The sequence below is a fragment of the Anser brachyrhynchus genome (genome assembly GCF_964034855.1).
Source record: "Anser brachyrhynchus genome assembly, chromosome: 20".
NCBI lineage: Eukaryota > Metazoa > Chordata > Aves > Anseriformes > Anatidae > Anser > Anser brachyrhynchus.
Genome location: NC_137713.1, coordinates 12,159,753 through 12,183,846, shown reverse-complemented (window position 1 = coordinate 12,183,846; position 24,094 = coordinate 12,159,753). Strand labels below are relative to the sequence as shown.

Below are 24,094 nucleotides of genomic sequence, written 5' to 3'. Positions count from 1 at the left end.
CCGCACGGACTGCCCCCTCCCCTTTCCCGCCCCGCTGGATAGCCCCGCCCCTTCCCGCCCCGGCGGCTGGCCCCGCCCCTTCCCGCCGCACTGGATAGCCCCGCCCCCTCCCGCCCCGCTGACCGCCCCGCCCCGCCGGCCGGCCCCGCCCACCACCCGGCCCCGCCCCTTGCCGCCCGCCCCGCCCCTTGCCGCGGCAGGAAGAGGCCCGGGGCCGTGCGGCGGCGCGCTCCTTTATCTCCCCGACACGCAGATATCGTCCGTCCCCGCCCCCCCACCCCGCCCCTGCGGCCCCGCCGGGGGCTCCCCGCTGCCGCCGGCGGGCGTTCGTCCGGCGCCCGGCTCAGGCTGGCCCCGCGCGGCGGCCCCGGGGCGGCTACGAGGAGCTGCCGCGGGGCGGCCCGGTCACTGCCCGCGTCGCCTGCTCGGGGACGCGCGCCGGGTCGCTGAGGATGGAGGTGGAGACGCTCAGCTGCCGCAGGGAGCTCAGGACGGCTGCGAGGAGACGGGGGGCTCGTCAGTGCCCGCGGCCGGTGCCGCAGACCCGGCCCCGGCGTGCCCCGGCCGCTTTCCCTCCGGTTTTCCCCCCCGGAGCCGGTCGGTGCGGGCCACCTGGCCAGCTGGGGACGGGGCTACGTACTGGGCCGAAGCGCTGGGAGGGAGCAGTGCTGGTCCAGCCAGGCGAGAGATGTCTGCGTGAGGCTCTCCACGCTGGCCGTGGACACCATGCCGTTGAAGGACTCGAAGAGGGGCCGGATGATGATGCTGAACTGAGGGGAGCGGAGGAGTTAAGGGCCAGCTTGGTCATGGCCTCCCCCCCACCAGCTCCTGGTGTGGGCAGCATCCTCCCACAGGCGGCAGGACAGGCCTCCCGCTGGGGTGGTGGGGATGCGAGCGTCAGCAGGACCATTCCGTGGACCAGGAAAGGGCCCGGCACCGCCGTCCCAACCGCCCCGCCAGGCCGGGCGCTGCAGCACCGCAGCTCTGGCACACGGGCGCCCCGGGGAGCCAGGTCCAGCTCGTGGCCTGCGCCACACAGCCAAGGGCAGGCAACAGGAGAGCTGCACAACCTGCGTCACAGCTGGAGCTGCCGAAATCACAGGACAGCTCTTCCAGACCAGATCAAGGAGTTGGCTCGCGCTGCGTCCTCTGCAGGTGCCCAGAAGCAGAGCATGACTCCAGCACGTGTGCTCCCCAAGCTATACCCAGCTTCAGGGAACAACGCTGGGGGCTGGTGAATGTGTGTGTAGTAATCCAGAGCAGGCACCTCCTCCACCACGAGCATGCCCATGTCAGCCTTAGGATCCCTACTGTTGTGTGGAAGGAACCACAAAGCCCTCCCCCAGTCCGTGTCAGGAACCAGCTCTGCTTTGCCCTAGCTGCTTCTGTTACCTGGGGGTTGGCAGACCTCACGGTCTCTGCAGGCTTGATGGTCTCAGGGTGTCTAATCCCCATTCATGGCCCAGCTCTTTGACCATCCTGTCTGCCCCTCCTTGGCCTTTGGCCCCCTTCATCCTTTCCACTGTGTGGAGTCCAGACTTGTGTCCCAGGCATGGGCCTGGGACATGGGCCTTGGTTTCCAGGGTGTGCTACACTGGCCACCAAGGTGAAGTCCTCATGTCACCAGGTTTGTGCCTGGTCCTTTCCTCAGGCCACCAGGAGCTCCTCCCTGCACGGCAACAGTGAGCTCAGCTCCACTGGTGACTTCCCTTTTCCCCAAGGACTGATAATTTATTCCTACTCTGCTCACTCCCTTGTAACAGAAGCTTCCTCTTAGCCACAGCATCTCAGTGGGCTCCCACCGTGCGTCATCCCCAGAGCCTCTTGAGCCGGAGGGACACAGCAGTGGGCTGAGTGGGCAGACCAGCGGACCTGGTGTTTGGTGGAGGGAGCAGAGCCAGGAACAGGCACCAGCCCCAAAGGATACGATCCAGAACTTCCAGTTCTGCAGCGTGGAGGAGCGGACGTACTCGTCGAACATGCTGCGCATCTGGTCGAAGCGCTGGCGTGTGATGGGCACCCCCGTGGCTGGCAGCTGCTCCTGGCACAGGCTGTGGTGCAGAAGCAGCACTGTGAGTCTGCAGTCAGGGGGCTGGGAGTTGTGGCAGCCACCCTGCAGGGAGAGGCTCCAGCAGGCCCTCAGCTCTCAGCAGGGCTCACTGGCCCTGCGCGTTTTGAGCCGGTACTGTCCTGCTCTCAGGGTAGTGGTGGGGCATGTGCCCACGCACTGGTCCCACGCAGCTCTACTTCTTGAGCAAATCCCCCAGGTAGGGTTTGAGGGGGGGAGGGGGACACAGACAAATGGAGGTCCATGGAGGTGCTCAGAAGATTTGCTGTGGCTGCTGCCCCAAGGCACTGCCGCTTGTCCTGCCTGGCTGCCCCACCAAAGGTAGCAGCTCCCTCCCACCTCCCCTGGCTGTGCCCCCCTACTTGATCGAGCTGTTGAGCTCCTCGATCTGCTCCCGCAGCCGCTGTGCCTCATCCTGGAGGGCTGCCCGCTCCTGCTGCAGCTTGCAGATGTACTCAGCTGTCTTCTGCAAGGTGGTGGCCTTGCTGACCTGCAGGGGAGCAGGGCTGAGGCAGCAAAAGGCACGAGGTCTTGTGCGCCCCACTGCCAAGCCTTGGAAGTCTCTGCAACAGGCTGCAGATCCGAGGCAACCTGGGCATGACTCCATGCGTGCTGGTGCAGCCTGGGGGCACACCATCCCCAGGAGATGCCCCGTGCCCAGAGCTGGCCAGCTGGTCTGCTCTGCCCTGCACGCTTACCTTGATGCTGGGCTGGGTGCTCAGCGTGCTCACCAGGCTGTGCAGTGTGTCAAAGCCCAGCTTGATGTTGAAGCGTCTCTTCTGCTCGGCGGAGATGTGTGTGATACGCCGGCTTTCTATCTGTGGGCAAGCACTGTCAGGCACCTCCTGGCAGCGGAGGTGGCCCCGGGCCTCCTGCCACGTCGGAGATGGGCTGACCCAAAGCTTGCAGTGAGGCCGGGGGTGAATTCGGTTGGGCAGCAGGGAAGGGGGTGCACATGGAGATGCTGCCCCCGCAGAGAAGGCAGCGCTTGCTCCTGCCATACCTTGCTGGACTCGGGTCTGCCCCTACGGGATGTGGGGTGATGCAGGGAGATGCCAGTGCCCAGCCCTGCAGTGGGTCCCGAGGAGGCCTGTCTGGGCTTGGGCCAGTCACTGCCTGGATAATAAAAGAGGATGCTTAGGGAAGACGGGCTGACACCAGGGTCCTGTGCTGGGATGGGCAGTGGGGAGCGATCCGCAGCATTGCCCTGGCTCCGGGGCAGCTACCCCCTCAGCTGATGGTCTGGTTTCCAACCTTGTCTTGTCCTGTCTTTTTCCAAATGATATTCATTTTACAACTGCTCAGAAAATGGGAACATTTGGTAAGTGATATTTTAAATTCCCAATGTTTCTTTGGGTGGGAACCACCAGGATAGAGTCCTGAGGGCTGTAAGGCTGTGATTTGCAGCACCAAACTGAAACTGGACATGACATGGGAGCCTGTTTTCCAGCCCGCACTCTGGTTTCTGTGGGTGAAAGCAGAGTGCTTCCCACTCAAAAACCAAGCTCTGGGTTTTCAAAACCACACTGACATTTTTCTGCTTTTGTCTTTTCCTCTTTTTTTTTTTTTTCCTGGAGAAAGAACCAGATAAAAAGGTTTGTGCCCTCCCCAGCAGAAAGAAGTCATTCCTACTCAGGTGGGTAACTGCAAACAGCCGGAATCAAAGCAGAAATTAAATTTTCCCAGAAGCAATTTGTGTTTGGTCCAGGCTCCCTGCAGGAAACAGGGTGCCCTGGGGGAGCTCCCAGTTGGGCTCCTTGGGGTGCTCAGACTCACCGCAAGATGATGTGGGGGACAGCCGCTCCACCTTGGGGACCAGCAGCGGCCCCGGCGCAGCGCCCGCCAGCATCACTGGCACTGGCACTGCCTGGGAAGGGCTGGAGCCAGGAGACAGCCCTGGGCTCAGCTGGGCCACTCTGGACAGGAAGGCGGCAGGGACGTCAGGGACACTGCTCTGCTGCTGAGAGAAGGCAGAAGGAAGCAGGAGGTTGGGGGCCAGTGCCCTGTGTGCGCCAGGGACCAGACCTCACCCGCAGCACAGAGCCCCTTTGGTTGGTCAGCGCCCCGGCACTAATGGCCAAACACTGCAGGGGGACCTGCAGGGGCCTTGCAAGTGAGATGTTTGCCAGATCTGCCCAGTTTTTTTTACCTGAAAAGACGCTTGGGTGACTCCCACCCAGCGCTGCTCCAAGCCTCCCCGGCACCCCAGCCACATGCCCCATCTGCATCCAGCTCCATTTTGCAATGGGGACCCCGTGAAGCCCCCTTCTCTCCACCTGCTATGTGGTGGCCCTACCCATTCCCCAGCAACTAGGAGGGCAATTCTCAACCTGGAGGGGGGAGAGGGGGCAACTGGTAAAGGGGTATGCAAGTGCTTACCGGGGAGACAGGGGATGCAGGCAGGAGTGCCGGACCATGCGCAGGCGAGGTATCCAGGGCTGGCTCCTGCTTGGCTGCAAGAGAGAGGGGAGCAGAAGGGTGCTTCTGCATCAGGCTGCCAGTGCTTGGGTGACATTTTCCTGCCCCATGGGGGTGCCAGCCCTGAGCACCAACATTGCTGCAGCCCCTTCCCTGCCTGTCTGCCCCAGGGAAGACTGAAGCACCCACTGGAGAGAGGTGCCTTTGCTCCCTGCATCAGGGACATCCTATAGAATTACGGAATCACAGAATCATTAAGGTTGGAAAAGACCTTTGAGATCGTCTGGTCCAACCAACACCCTACAAAAAAAGAAGCCCGCAAAGCATCGCAGGGTGTTGCTCGAACCTGCGACCCCAACATGCGGCTAGAGGGGAGGCGAGCAGTGCAACCACTAGGCTACTGCCAGCCCCTTAAATCCTCATGTGTTGTGAGCCTGGGAGCCTCGGTGCAGTCACATACCCCCAGCCAGCTTTGGCCAAACAAAGGAACGGCCGAAACATCCTCCATGGCACCTGTCCTATCACACACGTGGGCAGCAGGGTGGGCAGGACACAGCCGGCCCCTCATCCCTTTCACACCAACTAGGCTGTAGACACCAGGCTGGGGACACAGGGACTTTGCACTAGTGCTGGTGGTGAAGCCCTGGAGCCAACTGGCCCCCGTCTCCATCCCAGGAGCAGAGGGCAGGGGGGCTCACCCATGTGTCCTTGCCTCTGGGCTTGGCACTGCTTGCCCACTCCCTGCCTCACCATGGGGACAGCCACACACCCAGTCCCGCATCCCCAGCATCCAAATCCCAGGGAGGAAGCAGGGCCTCTCTCTCCCAACACCCCCAAGCACCCCCACCCACCACCGACTCACCCCAACCCTGCGACCCCCCCGGGGTCTCCTGTGGCCCCTCACCTGTGGTCAGCAGCTGGGTCAGGCAGGAGTTGGGCACGGCCAGGTGTGGCGGTATGGAGGGCCCTGGCAGCCTCTTCGCCTTGGTGCTGCCAGCCTTTGCCTTCGACCGCCCGCTCCCGCCAGGGGATGGCCCTTTTGGGGTGGCAAACCTGGGGCTGCCCGGTGCGGTGTGGGGCAGGTGCTGGGGGGCAGCCGGGCCAGGGTACCCTGGGGGCACCATGTCCACAGCATAGCCCATGCCCGGGGTGTGCTGGGCGAAGCATGGTGTGGAGAGCGGGGACACGGGGTGGGCGAGGAGTGAGGGGCTGGGTGAGGCAGTGTAGGGAAACTTGGAGCGGGGGGCGGAGGCGGGGGAAAATGGGGGCTCTGGGCCCAGCAGTGGGGGCCCAGGGGATGGGCTGGGGCTGGTGTAGGGGAGGCCGAGCGGCTCCATGCCAACGCACTTGCCAGGGAAGTTGTACTGCAGCAAGGGCTTGTGTTTGAGCTGGGGGCTGAGGCTGCCAGGCACCGCAGCAGGGGGCTCGGGGGCCAGCGGTGGCGGGGGTTGCTCGGAGCTGAGGAAGGCACCATGGAGGCTGAGCTGGGAGGCACTGCCAGGCTGCGGGAAATAGGGACGTGTCAGGAGGGGTGGCTTGGGCACTGGCAGCCGTGGGCCATGAGCTGGGGTCACGCTCACCTGGAGGAGGGTGCTGGGAGGGAGCAGGGCATCGGGGCTGGCAGGCATGGCCCCTCCGCCACCATAGAGGGGCTCAGCCATAGTCACAAAGCAGGGTGGCTCCTGGTAGCCCAATTGTGTCTGTGCAGGCAATGGCCGATGACTGATGAAAATATCTGCGGGACAAAGTAGAGAGATGGTGATGGGCAGTGAGGGGCCAGAGGAGTGCTCCTGCTGCCATGAGCTGCTCCTGGAGAGGGGTGACAAGCCCAGGGCACACTGGAGAGAGACTCCATGCCTGGTGCTGGTGGAGATTTGCCTGTTTCACCTTCACCTTGGGGGGCCGGGACAGCTGCTGGCTCCATGGGCAGATTCGGTGCCCTTGTTGTGAAACACTGGAGTTTCACATGGTGAGAGGAAGAGGCAACTGACGCGCCTAGGCCCAGCCTTGCCACAGGCACTGGGACAGGAAAACCCGCCCAGGGATGCCACCCAGGGGTGGGGACCCCATCCCCATCCCTGTCCCTGACACCCAGCTGAGAGCTGCGTGCTCCAGCTACTCCCAGGGGGTTTGGGCCCTTCCCGCTCCTCCCGAGCCAGCTCTGGTGGCAGGGACCATGCCACCCAGGCTGTGGGGCAGCTGTGGAGCTGGTCTCGTGGCCAACACAACTTTACTCAGAGGATCAGGTCGCACTGTCCCTGAGCCACGCGACACAGTCCTGCTGGGGTCGGGGCAAGCATTTGCTTCTCTGGTCTGGTGCTGCCTTGCGTGCAGCCTGTGGCTAACCACATCCCATGCCCTTCCCGAAGCCGAGCCCCGTGACCTTGCTGCGACTCCCTCTCCCTTCCTGTCTCCTTCCCACAACCCTGCTTCTTCCGCAGGCCCAGACGCCACGGCACAAAGTACTGGCATTGTGCCTGGGGCAATCACCGCCCCTGTGAAACAAGCTCCATGGGCACATCAGCCCCGCACACACCTCGGCTCTGTGCTGGGGCTACCATTGCCTGTGCCAGCACTGGACCAAACACGACCACCAGGAGGGTTTTTCCCCAGTGAGAATGACTGTGGGGTGGGGATAGGGCTGCTGGATGTACGTTTCCCTGTAGGGTGGAGCAGGAGCACTGGATGGGCTTGCAGGCAGCTGCCCGACAGCCTGTGGCACAGGTTCTGCATCCAAGCAGCTGGTCCAGTACACAAGCACCCATGTCTCTGCTGGGGAGCACCCAGCTGTGCTCCAGCACAGGGCCAAATCCTCCGCTGACATGGGCATCTCTGCCTTCAGGCCCTCATGCTGCTGACAGCAGAGCCAGTTCAAGAACATCCAGGCTGACCCTGGCTGCTCAGCCTGCCCAGCTGTGCCCTGGGCACCAGGAGGCCTGCAATGACTCCTCGGGGCTCTGGCACAGGCTCCAGTGCCTGGAGTGTCCTCACTGGGAGAGGCAAAATCTCTGGGCCTGAGACCCTTTCGAGTCTACACTGGAGGAGGAAATGCCAGCAGAGAGGGATGCCGTGCCAATCCCAGCAGTGCCATACCACACAGCACACTGCTGGCTGAGGGTAACACTGGTGTGACACAGAGCAGGCGCCCTGCTCTCCTTGACTCTGCCCCTTCCCCATGAGCCCTGCAGAGAGGAGCTGCAGCCCACGTACCCCAGGCTGGGGACAGCATTTGCCTACATGCCCCTTGCAGGGATGGGCAGCAACATTGACACTCCACTTCTTCCCAGCCCACTGCTACAGGTTGTTGCAAGAGAGAGTTGGCTGCTGTCGGCACCAGAGCTCTCATGATGGAAATGGCCTCTGAGGTGCTCGGATCCTTATGGCCCCACTGTCCTCGGAGGCTGCAGCACATCCTCCTCAGACCCTGTTCCCAGTCCCACCTGGACTGAGGCCAGGGACATGGCAAATGCCTGGGAGCACGGCAGAGCCACTCCTGCCCCTCCAGGGCCAGCACTTGGTGTGGGCTGTGGCACGGCCAGGCAGGGTCTCAGCATTCCCCAAGGTGCAGCACCCAGCTCCATGCTGCCCCTGGCCCTTCTCTGTACCCATGCCAAGCTGCCCCCTGCCACCAGCACTGCAGCTCTGTGTGTATTTATAGGCATTTCTGGTGCCCAGCACTGCAGATTCGATTCCTCTTGTGCCTCTCACTGTGTTGCCGGGATGGATGGTGGATCCTGCCCAGCACAGCAGCTGGCAACCTCCTGGGCGTTCTGTCCTCCCCTTCTCCTGCCCCTTACCCACCCTGCAGCTCTTGCCCATGCTCCTCTCCACTGTCACATTGATCCAACCTGCTCCCGGGCTGTGCAGTGTGACCAGGGCGCACTGCTGCTTGGGGGACAAGAGCCTGTGCGGTCAGCACACTAAGCCTTTGGCATCCTTCTCAATCCTGGAGCTGCTCTCCAAAGGGATCCAGGTTACAGAGCCTGCTCCCAAATACAGGACCCTCCAGCACTGGCCCTGGGCTCCCTGCGAGCCCTGCAGTGCTGCAGGGTGATGCCACCCCACGAGCTGGCCAACCTGGCCCCTGTAACCCAGCGCCCAGAGCGGGTCCTACCTGGAGCGCGGTGCCAGCAGAGCTCGGGCACCGCACCGGGCTGATCCCTTGCCTCTGCCATCAGGACTTCTCCATCCGCCCCACACCATGCTCCGGCACCCACTGGGGACATGAGCTGGTTCCTCATTTGGGGATTGGCTTGCACTTGCTGACTGACAGGCACCGAGCTCTATGACAGCCACCAGGCACAGTGACAGCCCTGTGACCCTTCAGGAGTCCTGAGCCCCCATCTCTGCTCCGCTTGCCTCATTCATAAGATGTGTGGACTCTGGGCACAGCCCCAACAGGGCTGTTGCGGTGCCCACCCCGCACGCTTACACCATGCTGCTCTGCACAAGGCTGCTGGGGGATCCCTGCTCTCGAGCCACCATCAGCCATCACACACACTGCAAAAGCAGCCTTGGGTCCTAAGCTGACTGGCACCTGCTACTCTGGCACCCAGCACCCAGCTTTCAGCATCAGCCTCCCCTTCCTGGAAAAGGACCACCATGTCCTCTCCCTACTCACCCCGTGGCCCTGTGGTCACACTTAGGGCCTTGCACACCCCAGCTGTGCTGTCTAAAACAAGTGCAGACTCCCAGCCCAGCCTGAGGTGCGCACTCCTCTCTGCTCCCAAACCTCCGCCTGGCACACTCACACGTCTGGTGCAGAGGCTTTCCTGCCATTCAGTGGCTTGCAGTAAGACCCAGCCCGTTTGCAGGCAGTACCCTGGAGTAAAATGCAGACCTCTACCCCAGGAAAAGAAAGACAATTTGACTGCTCATAGAAATATGTTGCTTCAGATGGGTACCATAGTGCCACTTGACAATTCCTGCTGATCATGAGGCTGTGCCGCACTGGGTGCACAACAGCAGCATGGATGGCAGTGTGGCCCATGAGGGAGAGGCACTGGGGCTGCTGCCATGACACCACTGCTGCGAAGTGCTGCTTAAAAGGGGTCAGTGCAGCCTTCCAATGCCATGCAGGACCTCCCTGTGGAATGGCAAGTGTTATTTTGACCCCTTCAGAGCTGTCTCACCACCTAGTGACCGCTGCCCACCAGGGGCACCCAGGGACAGGAGGCCAATGGCTAGCAGTGAGGACAGACCCTCTTCCCAGCATGGCTCGCCCCAAAGGGATACATGGAGCGAATGTGCTGGAAGGGCTGGCAAGAGCCCTCCCAACCCGTCCACCCCTGGGGCATCCCACCACCTGCCCCGGCACATGGGGGTGCCCACTGCTGCCCCTGCTCGCCGTCAGCATCTGGTCTTGCATCAGCCCACAGCTGTATGGCGCAAGCCGCTTTGTTTCCTCCAGTGGAGGGAAGTGGGAAATGGAGGCTGGCCACGGAGCTCCAGGAGTCCCAGCCAGGCTCCACTCACAGGGCACTGAGAGACACACCAAGGTGTCCAGAGATGCTGGTGCTGTCTGAGGCCGTCAGCTACAAGGGAGGCTTGCAGCCACCAGGCCACATCAGCTGCCCCCCCCCTAGAAAGTGCTCCCAAGCTACTGGCTTCAGCATGTTCAAGGGCAGAGATGGTCTCTGGTGCAGGGTGTGCCAACAGCGCCTGGCCCTCGCATGACCCATGGGTACACAACACAGCACAGATGGGACCAGGACATGTCCCAGCTGATGCTCTAGTGCTCACAGACACTGTACTGCTACAAAGGAGTGCACCGTGTCGCAGGCAGACCATGACTGGCAGCACTGATGGCAGCCCCATGGGAAGAGGCCGACATTGCTCACTCATCCTCCTCAGCAGCCCCGTTGCCCCAGCTGTCTGGCCTGGACACCAGTGGCAGTTTTGTTTTTTTGGGGCCAACCCGGCAGGGACAGTGACATGTCATCAAGGGATGTAGCACAGCCCATCACAGCGGCCCAGCTCCAATGCAGCCCCCAGGCTGCTGTGCCTAGGGCTGACCAGCAAGAGAGGGGTGAGGAGAGGGACGTGGCAGCACAGAACCTGCTCTCTAGAGGTTTCCTCTCTCTTGTGGGGACAATTGTCCTTCGTCTGCAGCCAAATTCAGGTGGTTTCATACACCTGGCAAGACCCTCTGTTTGTAGAAGTCCCCTTCACCAGCTCTTGGCCAAGCTCTTCCTCACCTGCTATGGCAGACCAGGGCACCCCGGCCCTTTCTTGCTGCTCTTTCCATGGTCAGCACTTTCTGCCCCCAGCAGCTCTTGGTCCTGGCCAGACTTCTCACCTCCACTTTGGGCTGCCATGGTGTGCACAGTGCACCGGGCTGTATGGATGTGGTTCTGCATCCAGGCTGGCTCTTACCTGAGATCTCCATGGTATCATCCAGGCTGGGCTGCAGGGGTGCCAAGTCTGGCTGGATCATGTCAGCATTCCCAATATATGCTGGAAGAGCACCGAGATACAGCATTAGGGCACTGCACCCCCAGTCATCCCGTGTCCCCCCTCCCCCAGGGCTGTCCTCGCACCTGCCCTATTGCCACCACCAACACACCATTGTCACACTGCATCGCTGCACCTTGCCCCACAGCAGAGCAAAGCCAGGCAGATGGGTTCTCTCCCTGCAGGAACTCAGCCTCCAGGGCCATCCTATCCCACCACCCTGCCCACCAGCACGTCTGGGGCCTCATCCACCCACAACCCTCTGTGAAAGAGGAGAAAAAACAGCTGATCCAGGTGCAGGAGCTGGCGCTGGCTGGTGCTGCAGGAGCTGCCTGGAACCGGGCCAGGCAGGGACAATGAGGAGCAGTCCCAGACTGGCAGCGCTGCCATGGAGTCTGGTGCGAGGCGAGTCCTGGCCTCCCTGGCAGCCACCTGTGGCACCACAGCCCACCTTGCCCTGGACAGCATGGGCTGGCCCCCATGCAGCCACTGGGAGCTCTGTGCTTCCAGGGCAGCAGCAGTGTTGGGGTTGTCCAGCACTGGTGGAGGCCCTGTCTGCCAAAGGCAGCAGCTCTCGGTTTGAAGCCAAGAGGCAGAGATGTGCCTTGGGCACGCTGTCTGCCTGGACCTCCTCTTCCACTTCCAGCATGGCTTGGGGCACCCACCATCCTCTGGGAGCGCCTGGTGGGTGCTGGGTGTCTGTGTCATGGTGAAGAGTGTGTCAGAGATGTCTGATAGGAAGGTGTCCAAGTCGAAGTGCTGCCTGCCCCCCAGCTCCTCTTCCTCGTTCCCAAGCAGCATGGGCACCACATTGCAGAAGAGCTGGTTGCACCATTTCTCCGTTGGTCTCCAGGCATCCTCGTCCTGGGTGAGATGGAGCAAAGGAGCTGGTGGGCACCTCCCGCAGGCAGGGCCCATGCCTGCCTCCCTGGCTGCTGCCCCAGCAGTTCCCAGACAACTGCAGCCTCCCTCATCCCAGGGCCTCCAGCCTGGCACACTGGTGCTTCTGGAGGGTGAATCAGCATCCCAACTGCCTCCCCTCCAGTGGCCACCACAGACATCGGGGACAGGGGGCTTTCAACTGCGCTTTTCCCGAGCTGCCTGGCACAGGGCTCCACATCGTGCCCCTCTCCCCGCTGCCCATCCTTCCCCAGCAGACTCACCTGCTTTGGGCTGGAGAGCTCTCCCTCCCGGCTGGACTTTCGGAGCTGGAAGGAGAAGAAGGTGACAGCTGAGGTGTGGGCAGATCCAGGGCAGGGCAGAGGGGGCAGCGGGCCCTGCCCCTCGGTCACCTCCTGCCAGCCAGCAGGACCACGCGCACTGCCTGCTCTGGGGTCTGGCCCTGGCCACCACCCCTTCACATCTGCCTTTACTGCACAGGGCAGCAGCAGGGCTGGTGGAGAGGTGCGCGGCGGTGTGAGGCTGCCCGCACACTGCCTCCCGCGGCACCCCGGCCTTTTTCAGGCTGAGCGAGCGGCTGGGGAGGAGGCTGGCATCATGCTCCTCCCTGCATGGCGGGCGGCCAAGGCCGGTGCCACCCGGGCCACTGCTAGATTATCCTGCCCGGGAGTGACTTCCAGGGTGACATCGGGCCAGCCGGCCTGCAGGCACGTGCTGCCTGGCTGAGCCTCTGCCGCCAGCGAATCACGGCCCAGCCGGGGTGATGCAGTGAGCCCCGCTCGTCCCACCCCAGCACGTGCACTGCAGGTGCACTGCCAAGCCCAGCCCCAGGCCATGCAGCAGGCAAGGCAGAACCAGCTCAGGTCAGACTGCCAGAGTGCGCCACAGCACCACGGGCAGCCAGGGACGGGACCCCGCCAAGTCCCCTCCACCATCACCGTGGGGACAACCACCGGCCAGCTCCCAGGCAGCCATGTCTCTGCACCAGGGACGCCGCCATCCTGTCCCACCATCGTCGCACTGGGGCAGGGAGCAGCAGGGACAGGGCCACTCACCCGCTTCTTGTAGTAGATCCTCCACTTGTGGTACTCCCTCATTACCACCTCGATGCGGCGTTTCCAGTAATTGCCCTCCAGCACGACAGCCTGTGGGAGTGGACAGTACTGGGGCATCACGGCCATGGGGCTGATCCCCCAGCCTGGCACCCCACAGCCAGCTCCTGCCTACCCCAGGCACCCCACAGATGGGACTGGTTTCTTTGGGCCACATCGTAAATGCCTTCCCCAGCAAATCTTGCAAAGCCAGCAAGCTGGGATGGGGGCTCTACCTCCTGCGATGTCCCCAGCTCCCAGCTGCACATCCCCCCCCCCAACCTGCTCCTGGCTACAGGAGCAATGAGGGCCCACACCCTACCTCTGGTTTTCGATGCTCGTCAGCCTCAGATCCCTCCAGGGGGGTGATGAAACCACACATGGGGTTCTTCCTCTGTTCCACATCTGCCCAGGGGAAAAGAGCCGGCTTTGCCCACAGCCCCCTCCCTGCACAGGGGAGGGAGCCGGTGCACTCGTAGGGCTGGGCGCCTGCTGCGGCTCTGCTGCCCCAGCATCAGCCCCATTCCACATGGCATTGCCCGGCACTCAACATGGGCAGCAGGGTCTGGCCTCATACTCACACTGGATGTACCACGCTCTCCAGATAGCATTGTTGAGACGGATTTTATCCCGGCAAAGCAGCCGCTGCCCCTTGAAATTCTTCCACTTTGGCGACACCAGCTTCCCACTAAAATGCCAGGCAAAAGAGAGGCTGAAGGGGACCATGCTAGAGCCCTCCCATTTTGGGGCCTTACAAGGAGGCCATGCCTTGAGACAGACTGAGGGCTGCCAGCAGGTCCAGGAGCAGGCACAGCCATGTGGCTCAGCTTCACAGCTCTGTTGCAGGCTGCTTGCCAGGGACCCATCGGATTACCATAGGAGCACCCTGAGCTCCTGTTCACTGAGAGCAGCACAGACCTAAGCCAGGAGCTTTGCAGACCCACATTAGGCTTCTGGAGCCCCTGGGATTAAAGCACAGCATACAGGAGAATTCACTGACCGAGACTCTAAACATTGCTCCAAGGTGAGACCCCACCTTCCCCGAGCTGTATTCTAGCCCCAGGGGCCAGGAAGGGAAGTTGCCCACCCAGCCAAGTCACTGGAAGCATGTGTTACTGTGGCTCTTGACTCATCGCAGCACTGGGACTGCTATTTTTGAGCCTCTTTTTAACTCCAGGCAAGGTTTGGAAACCACTTCAGCCAGGGTTAGGCATGGGCAGCAAGGCAGGCAGGGACAGCTGTCTGTGTGGGTCTGGGGACAGAAGGACATGCAGCCTGAGGACATTACGGGACACTCGCTTCTGCCCTAGGAGGGGCAGAGACAGGACCAGCCCTGTCCTCAGCCTAGCACTGCCCTGGACTCGTTTTCCACCCAACCCTACACCTGGTGCCACCCTGCGCCCCCTCACCCTGTCTCCCAGCCCGGCCTGAGCTCCCTCCTTCCATGTTTCCAGGCTCCTGGAGGCAGCAGTGTTTGTTGTGCAGCTTTCCATGGTGGTGGTGATGTCCCTCATACAGCCTGCAGTGTGGGAAGCTTCCTTTCACGAAGCCAGCACTGCAGCTCATTTCCTTCCAGCTGAGGGACCCATCACCCTCCTGTGCACCCAACTGCACTGCACAAAGGTTCCCAAAGTCATACTGCCCCATGGGGCCCTGTGGGAGAGGCTGGGGTCTCTTTGCCTTATTGCCTGGTTCTCCTGATCCTCTGGCCAGCCTCTCTGTCACAGGTTTGGGATCCTGAATGTTTCCTTTCCTCCTCTTCCTGCTCTCCCACCTGCCAGCACATGGCCCTGGGTGATGACAGCTTCACCCACAGCTTCATGAAGGCTGGGCTGCTCCCCACGGGCAGCATTCGCACACGGAGCACAGTGCATGTGAAAGGCCACAGCTGCACTTTCTCCTGTCCCTCTCCAGCTAAAAGTTTCTCCCTTGAAAATCTCAATGCTGCTTCAGGTCCCTCTTATCCCCTGTATGTGCAGAGAAGATGAAAGGTAAAGGCTGGGCTTGGGTGTGTGGGGGCATATTCCCCTGTTGCAGCATCTCCTTGGATGTACCCTGCAGATGATGGGACAGGTGTCCACGGGGAGGTGCTGGGGGAGGAGAGCTGGGCCCTACTAATGCTTTAAGCAGCAGCACGCTTCCCATTCAAACTCATGAAACCTCTGTTGTGCACCCTCTAAGGAAGACTCTGGCCAATTCTGCATTAACTGTGCCTTGAAATCTGCTTCTCGTGTCTCGGCTCAGCTGGGTCCCATGGCAGAGGCTGTCTCTGTCCTGCCCGCAAGGCTCCCTCCCTCTGTGGCTGAGCGACTTGGCGAGGAGGAGCTCAGTGCAGCAGAGCCAGCGACACAGCCACATGCCCATGGTGCTTCCCTCAAGAGCCACCCACTGCCAGACACGGTGGCCAAGACTCCAGGGTGCTCCTGTCCCTCTGCCCCACAGAGCGAGGTGGCTTTTTTGGCAACAGGGAGACATCGCTGCTGTTACATACAGGTGTCCCAATCAGGCAGCAGTACCTATAGCAAAATGCTCCACACTGTCCCTAACTGGCTCTGTGGATGGGAGGTGAGCGCTGCCTGTGCCTTCTGGCTGGGGCTGGGAGAAGGCGCAGGGACCCCCGAGGCACCCCACAACCCCAGAGCCTGATGTAGGAACATGTCTGGGAGCTAGAGCTCTGAGCCACAGGGGTGGAGGGGGACACCCTCCCCTGGGAGAGCCACGGCTGCTGGCCACTCACCCAGCCCTGACCCACGGCCCCAGGGGGCTGGAGAAGGACCCACATCTCCATGGCTCTGGCCCGCAGAGAGTTAAGGACTTGTCTATGCATTGACCACTCCACTATCACCAGGGATTTTGAACTTTCCCCGGTGGCACAAGGCAAACAATGCGGTGGTGCCAAGCAGAGGAGCCAATGGAAAGGACGGGTTTCCTGGGCACGTGGCCAGTTCCTGCTGGTCAAGGCTACCCAGCCACACTCCTTGCTAGTGCTGCCCATGCCACCAGCCAGCTTAAAGGAGCAGCCAGAGACTGTGGCCCCAAGCCCTAGGGCTGCAGCTGGGTGCCTTGGCCATGCATGAGGCCGGTGGGGCCACGGCCACCAAGCACCATGGGACGTGGAGGCAGAAAGGGGATGCCTGTGAGCCTCACCACTAACTGCCTTTTTCTTCCATTAACGATCCTTTCAGTTTTGGAGCTTATCATGCTGATCTTTGCTCACTGGTTTGCCTTGAAAGAGGCCCCACCCTTTCCTGAAATTATGTCCCAAGGAGATGGATGTGAACACCGCACAGAGCTGTGAGAAAGGTTTGGGATGCCCTGGTGCGCCTTGGCACAGTTCATGTGTCCTGCTGCCCTGCAGAGCTCGAGGAATGGGGACCTGGACCCCACAACTGGCAAAGGGGTTTCTGTGTGACAGGGTGAGGTGGGAGTGGAGCTTGCCCTGTGACCAACCCTGGCACTGGCCAGCACCACCTCTGGCTCAGCCAGTAGCACCTGTTTGTTCCACGATTCATTTAGCCTGCCCAGAAGTTTAAGCATTGCAGCCCCTACTTTCATGGCAAAATGAGTGTTTTGCTCTCCATCAATGCCAAGAGGAGGGGGAAGGAATGACTTGGTGAGATGCAGACCTGCATGAAGGGAAATGGGCTGTAGCAGGAGGGGAAAGGCTAAGCTGAAGGTCCTCCTGCAGGCACAAGACTGCTTGACCTTCCCAAGTACACAGAAACAGCGGCCAGAAGCAGCTCCCCATGGGGCCAACAGAACCCCCTTGTTCTACAGGCAGCAGGGACCCCACTGGCCCCAGGCTGGCTGAAAAATGACAGCCTTTCCTGGAAGTCCTAACAGCTCACACTCAATTTCTTGCAAATTTTGGTACCAAAATCATGGTGTTTTTGTTTGTTTGTTTGATTGTTTGTTTTTAACATCGATAATCCAGAATCTGGGAGATAAAGTTAAAAATCTAGCCACAGTTTTCCCAAAAAATGCCCCAAAGCAAAAAGTGATTGTGCTCAAATCAGACAGTCGTGAAAATGCCCCTACTATCTGCATGAGCTTTTTTTTTTTTTACTCTGTTGTATTGATGAGAAAAAAACTGTTCTGCCAGCTTGTCTGTTTTGCTCTACTGCCTCCAGGGAAGTATGTGCTTTGCCCTGGCAGGCGTGTGGTGGAGGCTGGTGTGGGTGTATCTGGGATGATTTGAGGGCAGCGTTGTGACAGAGGTGTTAACAGAGTGTGGGTAATGCTGAGGATTAGATATGGAGGTGCTCTGTGTATTTTCTCGCAGATAGGAGTGACTACATCCTTACAGCTCTGCTTTGTGTGCAGCCATTTACCTCAGTGCAAAGAAAGCACAAAGTGCCCCAGATAAGACGGGAAGCCATTTAAATCCTCTTGTGAATAACTGTCTGGGAAGCTGGACAGCTTGCAAGTCAAGCCAGGCTCAGCATGGGAACAGGTTCGCACACCGGACCAACTCCTTTGCACTCCGCACTCTGCTTGGGCAGGAACAGCCCCCAGCTCCTTGGGAAATGGCTGAGAAAACACAAGCCGTTTCCTGCTGCAAACAACAGCACACCCGCGCTGCAGCACAGCTAGCCTCAGCCGTGCCCAAGCCTTTCCCCCTCTGCAGGCCCGCTGCTGCCCCTCATGTTGACAATTCACAGCAGGAGCTGCACCCACTGCTGCACAGCCCATGGAGAGCTGCAGAGCTGGGGCTGCTGTCAGCACTGAGCTCTGGTCCTGTGGCCAGAGGGCCCTGGCTCCTTGCGGCTCAGGCATACACAGCATTGAGACAGTCTGCGGTCTTGCAGCCTCATCAGATGGATGCAACCAAATCTGCACTAGCCACTTCCAACCAGCCTGAACTAGTTCATAGGAACGCACTTTGCACAGGCGAATGCTGGTGAATTGTAGTGAATTGAGGCTGAGTGATTTGCCAGGAGGGAGGGCAAAGGAAAGCGCAGACTAATCCTGACAGAAAGAGAAAGGAAGAGGATAGCTCAGTGTGTTCATCACTGGGGTGGTCCCTGCCTGCTCTGTCGTTGTATTCTTCCTGCTCTGTGCATGAGTGTTTAAGACACTGTGAATTAGAGAATCAGTTAGAGAACATGGCAAAGCTACAGCAGCAATTCCGCTTCTCCTAGGAAAGCCTTAGAGGCTGCTATCAGCTTGCCAAGAGGACGAATTAGCACAGAATTAGCATTCAAGGGTGTAATCCAAGCCTGTCTTGTTTTAAATCGTATGAGAGTGGCAGAGTTAATACTCCACTCCGATGTCCCTACCTGCTAAATCTCCCCTTCCAGTACAGGCAGGGGAGAAGAGGAAGTTATTCTAAAACACACTCTGGAAAAAACTACAAGAGGGTGTTTTTGTTTTTTTTTTTTTCTTTTTTTTTTTTCCTGAAGCACAAGACAGACCTGCACAAGATGGGACTGCACAAACCTGCAGTCTGCAGTTCCCATCTGTACCCCATTTTTCTCCCTTAGGAGGACAGTTCCTCAGGATAGCCACCCAACGATTCCCTCCAATTGCTTTACAAGGGTGGGGCAGGACAGGATGAGGTGGGGTGGTGTGTGAGCCCAGGAGCCCCTGAAAGGCAGGATAGGATGCTGGGGAGTGGCACAGTGCTCTTGGGAAGAAAGAGTTTGCTCTTGGAGGAGCTTGGCTGCACATGTGCAGCTTCTTGGGGAAACCTGGGGAATCCAAGTGTACTGCAGGGAGGTCCACCTGTGACAGACATGAGAAAAAACAGTCTAAGGAAGAGACTCAAGAAAAGCAGCAAGATGATCTCTTGCAAGGAAGGAGTGGATGACAATCCTTAACTCTTTGGCAGAAGAGCTGCTGAAAAGAGAATAGTGTCCTGGAAAATGGTTACAAAGGGTCTCAGAACTGCTTCATGCCAGCCCCCAGCACCAAGAGGAAGACCATGGTGGGGGGAGATGCTGCTTTTTGAGGGAGCTGAAGAAACAAGCTACTGCTGGAAGCAAGCCCTGATGTGGAGAGGGTGCTTCTTGCTCACAAAGGAGGTGATGAACTGTCCGACCCATGGAGGGATGATACGAGAGATCCTCGAGGCAATGGCTCAAGCTGAGATGGGACTGCCATAAACATGTGTGAAGTGCCACAGAGGAATGATGGACAGGGGTGGAGTTACAGCTAGTCAAAACACTGTTCAGCTACAGTCATTAAAAAACAGTTGTAAAAAACCAAAACAAACAGTATTTTTAGAGAGAGTTTAGCATATTTACCTTCCTTTGAAACGGTGTGAGCCAGGCCTTGAACAACAAGGGGTATGTGGCTGCAACAGACACCGCTCAGCAAGCAGGTCAAGAAGTGATAGTTCCACTCTATTCAGCGCCTCTAAGGCCATATCTGGATATCATGTCCAGATGTGCTGCTTCCCCCCCACCACCACCCCCAGTAAAAGATGGAAAAGCTCAAGTCCAAAAACTGGAGTAATCCTGGAAGGGATCAAATGGTGGGAGACTGACATACATGACAGAAAAGAGGAGGCTGAGGGAGCTATATTTGTTCCACGTGAAGAAGAAAAGGTGAAGAGAGGAAGGTGACGGTAGTCTTCAACTACCAAAAGGAGGTTATGGAGGTGATGGAGACAGATAATTCTCAGAGATGCACTGAGAAAGGACAAAGAGGCAACAGACACAAACTGGAGCAAGGGAAACTCCTATTGGAGTCATGGAGGACACACTTCCATGTGTGAGCAGTGAAGCCCTGGGACAGAAGCAGTGGGATCATCATCCTTGCTCTCCATCATTCGTCTTCTCCATACTTCAAATGGTGAAGGAACTTGAGGAACTTGACCTGACTTTGGGATTAACCATGCCCAGCACAGGGTTTGGACTATGAACTCCAGAGGTGACACCTTTCTGTGGTTTCTGCTTCATTAAGGAGTTAGTCTACAACATAACTATGGATGCACTCGTAAAGGTTGGAAAATATTTGGCTGGTCACTCCAGCTGAGGCTGTGCTGCACCAACATTGTTTCTGAGGAACCTGTCTGGCAGTGAAGGTGTGAAATGGCAGCTGATGCAGAGAGGTATCAAATCAGATGAAACTAAAAGTGCAGGTCAGCCAAATATCTTTAAACTCCATTTAACCCACTCTGATACCTTCCTCCAACCACTGCTCATAAGGCTGTCAAAAATGTATTAGCAAAGCTGCTGTGGGTTTCCAAAGGGAGGAGACAAATGCTTGAAGGGCAGTTAGCCAGCAGAGCAGTTGGCTCTACAGTCAGGGTCCAGTCTCGTGTGTGGCGAAGCATATCTAGCGCTTCATTGCAGGTCCAAGTTTACCTGAACCTGAGCTCTGATCAATACTTCTTGTCGATCTGTTTTTAGGATGCTGCAAAGCTGCAGAGCACAATGGCTGTGAGATGGAGGAGGGGAGCATGTAAGCATGGAAGGGCCTCCAAGAAACAGAAGAACTGAGCATGGATTTGGGTATCATCTAATGTCAAAATCTCCCTGCTGTATTCCACGACTGGCAGCTGCCCTGGCTCCAGGGCTGACAAAGATGTGCTCTCACAGGTGCTGAGCAAGACCTAGTCTTGCGCCAAGACAGACAAAAGACTTCTCTAATGTTCTGGGCTCTGGAGTGGCCACCAGTGGTGGCAGTAAAACTTTGTAGCTGATGTGGATCCTCCTCACTGAGGGCTACTGTTCAATTGCAGTTATGGTTCGCCATGCTGCTGGGCTTGGGGATGGTTCATGCTTTGTCATGCAGGAGGAAAGTGAGGCCCAGGAGTCTAAGGGGTACAGATGTCTGGAGGGATGGAGTCATGTCTGCAGCAAAAGGGCCAGTCCTGGCTCTTCTGGTCTGCTCCACCTGCCAAAGCACTTGCACCAGAGCTCAGGAGCACATGGAGGCATCTCAGGAGTCAGAAGCCTACACATTCTGGGGTGCAGCAGTGTCTGCTCCTCCAGCCCCATGCAGCAAGACTCACAGTAAGGCAAGTGTGGGGCTGGGAGAGCAAAGGAAAGTGAGGCTACTCATTGCATGAGTAGCTGGCAGTAAGTGCAACCAACCCTTGGCTGGGCCACTCCATGCTGAAGTTCACCATATTTCTGCAGAGCATCAGCGTCACCAGCACCTCTGTGCCTCACCAACTATGAGCAAACCATGCAGGCTGGCACACAGACGCATGGCGATGGGCCAAACGTACACAGCTACGTGGCAACTAGTACCCTGCGCAGTACTGTCACAGCACATGGCGTCACCAAGACTACTCTGAGACTGACCACATATGCCACCATGCCAAGCTCCAAAGGACTTCAAGGCACACCTGAGAGGCCAACGTGGGACCAGGAGATGGGCAATTCTTCAAAGCTGTTTTGTCCGTGTTTTATCTTCACAAGGCATCAATAGGTAATCATCGATCCAGGTTTTCACTTGGATTTTTGGGAAAGCTGTGCAAATAATTTTGCACTGAGGTCTGTAGAGCAAGTCACCCTTTGACAGGTCACAAAGCCTTGAGGTCTTTGTGGAAGTGGGGAGCTGCCTCCAAGAACATGGCCCAAAGTGCTAAGAAACAAGTTGCAGGCTCTCCTGTTGTCACCGAGGAGCTGTATGTGGGGTGAGCACGTCCCTCGCACCCTGGGCTTGGGTGATTTGTATGTTTGGGGGAACAACACAGTCACCCATCTGGTTTTGCTGGAGAGAAGGGGGGAAGCTTTCAGCAGGTCCTGGACAAAGCCCTGCGCAGCCATCCAGGCTGGAGTGCTGCCACTGCCACATGACCTAGAACAACTTTGGGACAAGTGGGCACAGCTCTGGGCTGTATTGCCAAAGACTGTTGTCTGCACACAGGTTACTGCTGCTCTACAGAGTGTGCAGGGCCGGGGTGCAGGGTGCTGCAGACAAGTGCAGTAACTCCAAATCTCCTGATGGAGGATGGTTAAGCTACGTGCGAAGAGAGGAAGAACTCATCTGGCTCCATAGCAGTTCTCCAGCACCAGCTCTTTTCCCCTGAAACCTCCCAGGATGGCGTTCTGTGAGCAGATGCCCCACTACAACCCAATGGACAAGCAGATGAGGTTCCTGGAGATGGAGCAGCGCTGGGGGAGCCCAGCCTTTCCAGCGTGCCAGACTCACGCCTTCAGAGAGCTGGGGGATCAGTGAGACACATGCTGGGCGCGAGGGCTCTCGGACTCACCTGTACTCTAGGCTCATGCACTCAAAGAGCCGGGTCAGGGTTGGGTCGATGCTCCGCGGATCAGCCGCCTCGGGCTCAGCATGGCGGTGGCGCCGACGGGGCAGCGAGTCGCTGTGCGGGGACGACACCATGAAGTGGCCACTGTGGATGACCTGGGAGGGTTTCTGAACCCCAGCACCAGGCCCTGCACCACCCATGGTCGCATCCTCAGAGTCAGAGTCGAAGTCGGAGTCAGGGCATGGCCCAACGAGGGGCTCCGGGAAGGGTCCTGGGAGCCCCACCTGAGCTTGTGCCATTGCCCAGTGCCTGCTGCAGGAGCCACACCAGCTGAGAAGCCCTTAGTAGTCTGCCCCAGCACTGCAGTCCATATCCTGGCAGTGCCCGAGCCCTACAGATGCTGCACTGGCATGGAGCACGCGCTGTTGCCCTCCCCAGCAGTGCACAGGCACCTCCTCCTCAGTGTGGCTCGCCCCACCCCTGTCCCTGTCCCACGCCGTCTCCTCCACGCTGCTTGGTTCAGCTCTGGGTTTGCCAGGCCAGCTCTCTGTGAGCCCTATTTATAGCAGTGGCAGTGATCCCGCCCATGGCGCACCCACAGCCAGGCCGCAGCGCTCGCCACAGGCCACCACTAGCCACAGGTGCTCCAGCTCCGTGCCACTGCCATGCTCTCACCGCGCGCCTGACTGCCCTGGCTTTTATTTCCCCCCCCCGCAGATCTGGGGAGGATCGGCTCCAGGTCCCCGGCCCACCCCTCGCCAGCAGGGCTTGCTGGCAGGAAGCAGGGCTTGCTGGCAGGAGGAGCACAGTCAGCTCTGTTTACCCTGGGCTAATCGCTGCTCCCAGTGCACCGGTGGGGAGAGGAGCACACGAGTGCCTCTGCCCTAACGTGTCTCCCTGCACTTCCAAGGGAACAAATACAGATTAAGGGACACAAACAAGTAAAATTATAGCAACGGGCATCCAGCTCAGCACAATGCACACCGAGTCACTGAGCCGTGCTACGAAGCTGTGAAACAACTGAGGCAAAAGCCTGCTCCAAGACATGACCCAGCAGGAGAGGGGATGCAAACACTGTGTGCGAGACCCACGGAGAGGACTACGATGAGCTCAGGTGCTCAGGATTCATGTACCTTGTAGGCATGCGGTCCTTAAAGCCGATTGATTCCCTCTGTGGCTGTGGTGGCCCAAGGGAAGCAGCTAGGCAGGGCTCCTGCCCATGCCTCTTCTGGGCCCAGAGATCATCTGGTGTAGCTGATCTTTGATAAATGCTGGGAGTTTTTGCCAGGGCTTAGCATTTCCCATGCCAGCTAGACCTGTGCCACAAGCACGTCCTCACTGGCCAGAGTCACATGGGGATAAAGTAGATATAATTTTAAGTTTAAATCATTTGTTTTATATCTAGTATCTGGCAACTTCTTCCCACAGCTCTGTAATCTGACACAAGCATGGGCGCCTAGAAAGCACCCAGACATATCTTTTGGATGCCCCCAATGAAAACTTGGGATAAACAGTTGCATAAAGCTAACATCAGGTGGCCTCAGGCATCTGAACTTTAATCCAGCTCGCAGCTGGAGCTGAACACCCTTTGTACCACAAAGGTGGGTCCTGCCAGCGCTCCAGATGAGTGAGCAGCCATCCGGAATATTTTGCAGAGCTGGAAGATGAATATGCACAAATAGTTGCTTTGGATATTTTTCTCACTGATTGATGCAAACCTCATTCAGGAGACATTTCTTCATTATCTAGGCAGGTCTACATTTTTCTGTAGCTCTCTTTTTCCCCTTTGTGATTTATTACAAATGTGTCAGCTTGTCCCAGGCTGCCTGTTGATGCTGAAGAGAGCAGCAATTTAAAAATTACTGTGTGCAGTCATTTGAGAGCAATAATGGCATGTGGGTTTCCTGGGAAACTAAGAATTAGGCAAGGAAATAAGAGAAACAAAAATATTGGAGACACTCAGGCTTTCTGAGAGCACTCCTGTGCCAGGACCACACT

The 24,094-nt window shown here is 58.5% G+C and overlaps 1 protein-coding gene across 2 annotated transcripts; it reads right to left on the bottom strand.

The window, feature by feature from the left end:
- Nucleotides 1–191: 191 nt before the first annotated feature.
- MLXIPL (MLX interacting protein like) lies at nt 192–22,872 on the bottom strand. Of its 2 annotated transcripts, XM_080563384.1 has the most exons (17): nt 22,100–22,866; nt 13,512–13,618; nt 13,253–13,335; nt 12,895–12,984; nt 12,103–12,147; nt 11,605–11,803; nt 10,862–10,942; nt 6,067–6,221; nt 5,391–5,988; nt 4,448–4,521; nt 3,845–4,028; nt 3,072–3,184; nt 2,767–2,886; nt 2,431–2,558; nt 1,928–2,051; nt 641–770; nt 192–495 (listed from the first exon to the last, which is right to left on the bottom strand). In XM_080563384.1, exons 1-17 carry the CDS (start codon nt 22,393–22,395, stop codon nt 377–379), a joined length of 2,646 nt encoding a protein of 881 aa, XP_080419510.1. In that variant the 5' UTR covers nt 22,396–22,866; the 3' UTR covers nt 192–376. The 2 variants fall into 2 exon arrangements, with proteins under 2 accessions (XP_080419510.1, XP_080419509.1); XM_080563383.1 differs by having other exon boundaries at nt 3,845–4,025; nt 5,391–6,221; nt 22,100–22,872.
- Between the last annotated feature and the right edge of the window lie 1,222 nt (nt 22,873–24,094).